General features: G+C 63.2%; 2 protein-coding genes across 5 annotated transcripts in view; one reads left to right on the top strand and one right to left on the bottom strand.

Moving 5' to 3' along the window:
* Positions 1–1,042, top strand: part of LOC113204881 (lysosomal acid glucosylceramidase) — a 6,160-nt gene extending 5,118 nt beyond the window's left edge. For both annotated transcript variants that reach the window (XM_026420252.2, XM_052274964.1), the window contains 3 exons: positions 333–409; positions 541–821; positions 908–1,042. In XM_026420252.2, coding sequence (XP_026276037.1) covers positions 333–409; positions 541–821; positions 908–1,007 — 458 coding nt within the window. In that variant the 3' untranslated portion in view covers positions 1,008–1,042. The remainder of the gene's footprint in view (positions 1–332; positions 410–540; positions 822–907) is intronic.
* Positions 1,033–8,072, bottom strand: LOC113204879 (uncharacterized). 3 transcript variants are annotated; one of them, XM_052274963.1, is made up of 8 exons: positions 7,861–8,072; positions 4,296–4,453; positions 3,503–4,068; positions 3,267–3,413; positions 2,822–3,164; positions 2,482–2,735; positions 1,938–2,400; positions 1,033–1,849 (listed from the first exon to the last, which is right to left on the bottom strand). In XM_052274963.1, the coding sequence occupies exons 1-8, from the start codon at positions 7,872–7,874 to the stop codon at positions 1,596–1,598; spliced, it is 2,199 nt and encodes a 732-aa protein (XP_052130923.1). In that variant the 5' UTR covers positions 7,875–8,072; the 3' UTR covers positions 1,033–1,595. The 3 variants fall into 3 exon arrangements, with proteins under 3 accessions (XP_052130923.1, XP_052130922.1, XP_026276031.2); XM_052274962.1 differs by lacking the exon at positions 7,861–8,072 and adding an exon at positions 6,854–7,480; XM_026420246.2 differs by lacking the exon at positions 7,861–8,072 and adding an exon at positions 6,333–6,603.
* Between the last annotated feature and the right edge of the window lie 76 nt (positions 8,073–8,148).

Below are 8,148 nucleotides of genomic sequence, written 5' to 3'. Positions count from 1 at the left end.
GGCCGCGCCTGGGACGCGCTGTGGGGCGAGGAAAGTCATCCCCCAGGCCGCGCCTGGGACGCGCTGTGGGGCGAGAAAAGTCATCCCCCAGTCATCCCCCGGGGGTGGTGAACTCAGCCAAATAGGGCGCATAACTTTCATCCCCCATGCGTTGTAATCTGGTTAACGCCCCGGGGGATGAGTATTCAACCTACTTGAATAACAGTGCGGCTGCTGCGGCGCTGCGGCACGTCCGCAGCCCGAGCCGAGCTAGACCGGCTCTGCTGGTGGCAATCCACCTTGGCTGGTGGCAAATGAGACACATCAACGATTTCTCTCGTGTAATTTGGCAGGCTTCTTGAGCTGGGACCGGCACGTCATTCTGGGATCCTGGGAGCGAGCTGAAGCGTACACGAGCGACATATTAGACGTGAGTAGAGGCGTGGGGGAATTACCACCGCTCCACTGTCAGCCTCGCGCGCCGGGTGGGTTGCCTGTCAACACGGCTGACGCCCGAGCAACGCGACCACATCGCGATAACTTTTGCTGCCGCTTCGCCAGGATCTCAACCACTGGGTGACGGGTTGGATGGAGTGGTCCCTGGTGCTCGACATGCAAGGCGGGCCCACCTGGTCCGGCAACTACGTGGACGCGTCCATCCTCGTCAACGCCGAGGAGGACGAGTTCGTCAAGCAGCCGTCCTACTACGCCATGGGCCACTTCACGAAGTTCCTCCCGCCCGGCTCGGTGTGCGTCCGGGTGAACAAGGATCAGAGCGGCGGGGTGAGGAACGTCGCCTTCCTCCGGCCCGACAACGGCACCGTGGTCGTCCTCTACAACCCGTGAGTAAACAGAGCGGGACACTTGAGTACATACTGTATGCACACTGCGACTCTGACACCACAATTAAAACGGCCCTGTTTTTTAGATCGGAAGATGCAAAGGTTGTGAACGTGCACGACGTGTCCAAGGGATATTTGGCCGTCAAATTGGCTCCCCGATCCATCAATACCCTCCTGTACTGGTAAAAGACAAAATAAAACAGAAACAAAACTCGCTTCAACAGTTTTTAATTATTCTATGACTTCACACCTCTTTCTGAATCACAACCAGTATTAAATGTATAAAATCTCTATGCGTCAATAATATATTATATGACTAAAACTTATATAATAACAAGATTTGAAACAGCCTTCGGTATTAGTTAGCTCCATCAGCCTCACATTATTCACATTGAATCTTGACAGAAACAGTACGAAAAATTGTCTTGTTGTCAGTCTCCTAACATCGACTATAAACATAAACTACTCCTCGTCCATCTCTACAGCTCACGGCTGTAGAGACCATCATGGTTAAAATAGGTGAGCAATTGTTTCCACTAAAGTCAACTTACAAACATAAACCACTCATTTTCAATTCGTCAATTATACAAAATTCGGAACAAATTAAAAGAGCCATCAACTCTCTTCTACTTCAACGGCAAGGCACACTGGTAACTGGTCAGTTCGCAGTAAATTAAATGAAATCTGCGAATAGGCTCTGCAACTCTGATTTGGCCAAGAAGGCTCATCAACAGTTTAAAAACCTTCAATAAATTAATCAACTTTTCCGGGTTTTCAGTCGTCGTCAGTCCCGTCCACTTCAGCCGGCCCAGAGACCGGCACGGCGACCGGCGCGGCGGGGAGGGGTGGCTGTGGGGAGGGCGACAGCGCCCGCGGGGAAGGCAGAGAGACGCCGACGGCCCGAGCCAGGTCGCGGAGGTGCTGCGTCCAGGCGCGCGCGATCACTCCCTGCTGGGGCGACAAAAGGGCGTCCGCCATCACGCCCAAGCTGACCATCGAGTCGACTGTGAGCAGCGTCAGCGACAGGCCTGCGGAGCAGAGGGACGTGTGAGCAGCTGAGCACAGCTGAGCTGAGCACAGCGGCCTGCAGAAGACAACGACCCTCGGGATACTCACTGACGTTGGCCTGAGGCGGCCGCCAGTACATGAGGGACTGCAGCGGGTGGCCCCACAGCTTGCCGGCGGGGTGGTCGGGCCGGAGCGAGGCCACCTCGGTGAGCGCCACGGCGTAGCGCCGCGACAGGAAGTTGAGGTGCAGCCGCACGAGCAGCTGCGGCAGCAGCCGCGTCAGCAGCCCGCGCTCCAGCTGCCAGGACGACAGCACCCACAGCGCGGCCTGGCGCCGCCGCACCCGCGCCATGCGCGCGCGCACCTCGTGCACCAGCTGCACGGGGTCCTTGACGGCGTCCGCCACGGGCAGGGCGATGCAGGCCAGGCCGCCAGAGCCCGACTGCGCAGGCCCGCCCACCAGCTCCTCCAGGAGGCAGTAGCGCGCCGTCGTCAGGACATTCTCGGGCACGGCCAGCCCATGCGAGCGGAAGTACTCGCGCAGCGCGCCGCTCAGCGCCGACAGGCACACCTGGGGGCAGGGGAAAGCACGCCGTCAATCGCGTCCTGCAAGGCGGCAGCCGAGGGATCCGCGGCCGGCAGGATAACTCACTTCACTTGACGAAGCGCCCGTGGCATCGGCCATCTGCTGGATGAGATCCTGGGGGAAGGGGTCGGACCACGCCACTACCTTCCTGCCGCACAGGGACACGGTCTGGAAGTGGTGCGGGGGCTGGTTGCGGTTGGACAGCAGCAGGTCTTCGACCAGCAGGCGCGGCGCGCGGAACACAGTCTCCGCCAGGCGCATCGCCTCGTGCAGCGACTGCCACCAGAGGCGCAGGTACGGCGACCGGGACATGAGCGACTCTGCAACATAGAGAGCGGAAATACGGTGAGCTAAGCCGTCCCGCCGAGCAGGCGCTTGCGCCGGGGTGCCCCACACCTGTACTTACCCGTGTACCGACCGCGGTACTTGGTGAGCAGCGCTGCCTCCAGGGCGAGCACCAACACGATCCTGAGCGCCATGCTGCCGGCTCCGCGCCACAGGCGGTAACCGAAGAGGGCGGCGGAAAGGGCGAGGACGGGCGGCGACACGGCCAGGGTGAGGGTGCGCCACAGGGCGCCGCCCACGGCTGCGCGCCACGCGGCCGAGGACACGCCGCGGCGGGCGGCCTGCGCGCGCACCGCGCCCAGAGCGCCGTCCCACCGGCCGCCGCGCCACACCTCTGGCACGGCGGACACCACGGCGATGAGCAGCGCCATGGAGAGGCCCAGGAGCGTGGGGTTGGTGAGCACCTGCAGCGAGAAGGCGGACATGAAGGAGCCGGTGAGGCCAGACGCACGCGAGCCGCGAGCCATGTATCGCACGGCCAGGCGAGGCGCTAGATAGATACTTGCCTTGGGGTTCTCGAGCGGATCGTACACGGCAATCAGCTCGTTCCAGTGGTTGGCGACGGACTCGCCCAGCCGCTCGTACAGTGCCGGGATGGCCACCGGAGCTTCCAGCATGCCTTCCAGGAGGTGGCCAGCCGGAGTCACGTCAGCCTGCAAAAAGGAGAACGTCACCGGCCGGTGAGACAAGCGGCCATCGGCCCGGACCGATAAGCGCATACGCGGCCCGCACCGAGACTCACCACGTGCGAGAAGTCGCTGTGCTGCCGGGTGAGCTGCAGGAGGTCGGTGAGCTTGAGGCCGTCCTCCGACAGCAGCAGGTGGTGCATGCGGATGAGCACGAAGTAGCGGTCAGCCGACGGCATGGGGATGAGGGCGATCTGCCAGGGCGGCAGCTCCGGCACCAGGTACTTGGACACCAGGTCGCTCACCACCTCCTGGATGTTGTTGTCGGTAACGGGGCGGCCGCGGAAGGCGGCGCTGCACAGCAGCAGCTGCTTGTCGAGCTGGAAGTGCACCGCGTCGTCGCGCTTCCAGGCGTACCGGCCCCAGCGCTGGCTCAGCGGCGTGCGCAGGTGCGGGAAGCGCAGCCGGCCGTCCGGGTGGCGCTGGTCCAGGATGTCGCGGTGCAGCGAGTCCATGACGCGGCGCGGGTCGCACGCGCCCTGCACCGTCAGCAGCAGCGCGATCACGCCCTGGTTGCGGATCGTGTCCACGGCCGTGCGCACCGTCGTGTTGCGGACGAACTCGAGCTGCGGGTAGCGCCGCTCCAGGACGCCGAGCCAGGCCGTTCGCACCCGCGACACCACTGCATGCGGGGCAAGCGGAAAGGGTTAGAGAGAGTCCACGTCAGTCCTCGCCAAGGGCAACCTCGGGTATAGGCAGGAGACGTGTCAGAGTCCGAAAATTTTCCAGAAAACATCGGAAAAAATTGAAACATTTTCAGAAAATTAAAACAGAATCTTTTTGAAAAATCTTGAAAAATTTTCTTCAAATATACATTGTTGGAAAGTTAAAATCCCTTAGGTGGCTCACCTGAGTACATGAGCAGCAGTGCCGGCAGCAGCAGCAACACCGCCCCGAAGGCCATGGCGGTGACGGTGAAGGAGAGCGCCCACCGGCACCAGGCCTCCACGCTCCAGGCGCCATCGTCCACCGTGGGGCCCGGGCCCACGGCGGGACCCGCTCCACCTCTGGAACACAAACAAGACCACTGTGACCGAGGACGACAACACCTCAGGGGCACAGGGGGCGAAATCAGGACAACGATAAGCAGAGCGGACGTCGGACGTGCGATAGAGTCCGGCCTTCCCCCGCCCCACCCACCCAGCTCTCCTCCTGCCCCGCGCAACACTCTTGGGCGAGGTGCAACAGTGCATCGCGACACAAAGAGATGCCCCCGCGGCCGCCTGCTTGGCACGGTGCGCTCTCAGCGCCCCCCGGCCCCCGGCGTTGGCGCTCGCATGAGAATGTATTATTCCGACACATGTCCATGTGTGCGCTCCACTCGCGCGGTGACGGGACGGGACGCGACGCGGCGGGGCGGGCTGCCAAACGCTCTCGCTTTCCCTGCAAACAATGGACCTGCGGCGCGACTGCGCGTCATATGGGCCCGGTCACCCCGTCCTGCATGGAGTGCTTCACTCGAAAAAAATCAGTTGATGTGTACTGTACACGCTCCAAAGAAAATAATCAAACATCAATTACAAAAGAAGAAAAATGAGCAAAAAAATTCCAGAAAAAAATCCAGAATGCTTGAATTTATAGTGAAGTTACACATCGACCCCACCGAACGGTGCGAATCCCACAGAAGCAGGCGTGCGCGTGCAGGGACGTGCGGCCCTCCCCGGCGTCCGGTCCTTCCCCGGGAAAGATGGAAGGGACGACACCGTGAGAAAGTGGGGCGGGGAGGCTGCGGCCGAGCCAATACAAATATTGAGGCTTAATATCGGTGGTGTGCGGCCGCAGTCCGGTCCGGTCGCCGCTCCTCCGCGCCGCCGCCCCCCGCAAAGGCGGTGAAAGTCCACCGACAGACAAACTGCCACTGATATCCGCCAACAGCAGCGTATATGCGGCCGCCTCCTTCAAGAGGCCCCCAGACAAACACGCCGTACGCATTTGTTTGCCGCCGGGCCGCGCCCCTCCTCAAACTCTTGCGCCGCCGCCGCGCCTCGCACCCTGACTCTAACTCATGCGAACGCCTTCGTCCTCTGAATGAGCGCAAATGAATGGCCCGCCAGGCGTGCGTGGTGGAATGCGCGTCCCGCGGGGAGCTGTTCGCACGTCGGCGGCGGACGCGGTGGTCCCGCGCGCGGCCGCGCGGTGCCCAGAAGAGTCTCCCCCTCGATGTCGCCGGGTCCGTTCGGATCGGCGATGGGGCCTTGGGCTCCATGGCACCACCCATTAGCACCATGCGGAACATAGCCCGTCCTCTTCCTCCTCCTCGCCCCCACCCCGGAGCTCCGGACCGGCCGGACCGGACGAGCCCCGCCGCTGCAGTGCGTCACGTTACGTGAGGGGACGGCCGGGGCGCGGCCGACTGCGCCAGCTGCGCCAGCCCGGCACCATTCAGCCAGAACGAATGTAAAACGCACGGCGTCCGCGCCGCTTAGCTTCCCGGTGCGGGATCGGGTCGGAATTTGTGAAAGTTCCGATCCGCGCGGACCAACCTCCGGGTTCTCTGTTAAACCAGCCCGTTCCACACACACGCATTCACACACGTGATGCCCTCGCGGTCCACCCGGGGGTCGCGCATACACACATACATACACATGCCGTACAGATAGCGACCTCCTGATAGGGAAGGCCGCAGTCCGCGCGGGCCACGGCCGGGGCGGCGCGCAAGTCCGCATTTAGCGACACGCGGGAGGCGTGGGAACGCATGTCGTCGCCGCCGCTGTCACAACATCCAGGACACGGCAGTTAGTCTCCATCGGGCATTGTGCGCCACTTGTGCCGAGGGGTCAGCGTTTCTGGAGCACGGCTGCTGCACACTGTCAGCCCCGCTGCAGCTGCGCGCCGCACCGGCACCGGGCCACAACAACAAACAAAGTCACGTCACCGTCACCCTACCTCCGTCTGAGGAGCTCCCGTCGCAGGCTCCTGCCCGCGCCGGCGCCGGCCCGAGAAGGCCCCCACCAAGGAGGGGCGGCCCGCGCCCAGCACGCCCAGGCGCGCACGGCCCAGGGCGGCCACGGCCACGATCGGCCGGCGCTGCACCACCACGTCGTCGTGGTCGCCATGCTGCTCCTCACATCTTCGCGCGGGGCGTGCGTGGCGCCTCGTGCGTCGCCGCGCTCGCTCCCTCCGGCCCACACTGACCAGCCGGGCCGAGCAGGCATGCCGCCAGTCCTCCTCCTATCCCGTTCGCTCGCGCCCCGCCGCGCCCCGCCCCGCCGCGCCCCCCGGTGCAGCAGCAGCCCGTCAGGCAGGCCCCTCTCTTCTTCGCTCCTCCTCGCGGCCGGGCCCGACCCGGCCCCGTGAGCTGCACGGAGTGACGGACGCCCACCGCGCTGGCCGCCGCATCGTCGGCGTGGCTGGGCGCGCTAGGGCTGTGTAGAGTCCGACTGATTCCGAAGAGCGCTCTCCTATACCTTCCGTATAGCTCCGTCCTTGTCGCACTCATGGGGTGTGGCGTGCAGGCTAGTGCAGGCGGGCGGCCCACAGGTCTGCGAGGCCATAGGGCGCCGTCGCACGGGCGCCACCCACGCCGTAGAAACGGGCGGACCCTCCCGCTGCCGCACTCCGACCTGCAGGTTTGGCAATGTCGTCCGGAATTTCCTTTACGGCGCCCGATAGCGGTGCGCGAGACGGAATCGTTCGGGCGGCGGCGCCCCGCCGGACTAGCGGACGCGGCAAAACGGGGCTCTGCTGACACACGCAAACGCTGGCTCGGGGAGAGGGCAGTGTACCAGCTGATCTGGCCGGCGAGTGCATTGCCGTCGCCGGCCCGCGCCCCGCCACTTGAGGATAATGAGCCACCCGGACGAGCTAGTACCAAGAAGTACACGCGTCAGCAGAGAAAGCGCAAAAAGCCACACACCGCCGATGGGACGGACTCCCCTCCTCCTCAACCTTGACCTGCGCGCCTTATTGGCCCCAATATGCAGAACTCGCACGCGCTGCTCGGTCACTGAGGGACCGTCAACCATCAATCAAGAAAGCGGTAATGCTCGTCAACAACGACGAGGCGCTGGTGGTGCTGCGCCCCATAGCCCACAGGCACTGTACCCAAATCACACACGCTTGTCGCTCTGCGGCGCCCCCCGTCCCCGTTCCCCCGCCGCAGCCCCGTGCGGCAGACACAAAGTAGAAGAATGATTAGCGAACACGGAATTGAACAAGTGGTAGTAATTGCGGGGCTCCGCTGGCGGGTCCGCGATACACCCAGGGCAGGTTATCGGTAACGCTTCCGACATCTGTTTGGCTTTCGCACTGCGCGCGAGTACCTACTGTACTTCCGGCCGTGGGTGCGCGCGCCCACCCAGGCGGCACTGGCAAGGCTACGGCAAAGGGTGGGCGGGGGATGCGCAGCGGGATGCGAAGCTACCCGTCACTTCGTAAGTAGTGTCTGGCACCGCGGCGACCCGCTTACACTTACCTCCTCGCCTGCATGCAGGGGCCGTAGGGGCCGGCGTCGTCCCCTCTCGTCCTTCGCCCAATTAAAAGGGCGTCGCGCAAAGGCACTGCGAAAAGCTAGTATCGGCACCGACACACCAAACTACTGACGGGGTCTCTTAGGTCTGCTTTATCACCTCCTGCCAGAGAGGAACAAAGTGCGAGTCGGGTGAATACAGACTTGTTCCCCGATCTGTATCGAGATTATGCTATCTCTTGGTCGACCCCAAGTCCGTACCGCCCAAGTTGGCGACGGTTCTACCCCCCCCCC

Source organism: Frankliniella occidentalis, unplaced genomic scaffold, assembly GCF_000697945.3.
Source record: "Frankliniella occidentalis isolate FOCC.00 unplaced genomic scaffold, Focc_3.1 Scaffold475, whole genome shotgun sequence".
Classification (NCBI taxonomy): Eukaryota; Metazoa; Arthropoda; class Insecta; order Thysanoptera; family Thripidae; genus Frankliniella; species Frankliniella occidentalis.
This window is presented reverse-complemented; position numbering and strand designations above follow the sequence as displayed.

Bases quoted from the DNA above. Each gene is read 5' to 3' on its own strand.
- LOC113204879 (XM_026420246.2), bottom strand. From the start codon at position 6,601: ATGCCTGCTCGGCCCGGCTGGTCAGTGTGGGCCGGAGGGAGCGAGCGC. The intron at 4,069-4,295 runs GTGAGCCACCTA...CCCCGCATGCAG, and splicing joins ACTGCTGCTCATGTACTCAG to TGGTGTCGCGGGTGCGAACG. The intron at 3,414-3,502 runs GTGAGTCTCGGT...TCCTTTTTGCAG, and splicing joins ACAGCGACTTCTCGCACGTG to GCTGACGTGACTCCGGCTGG.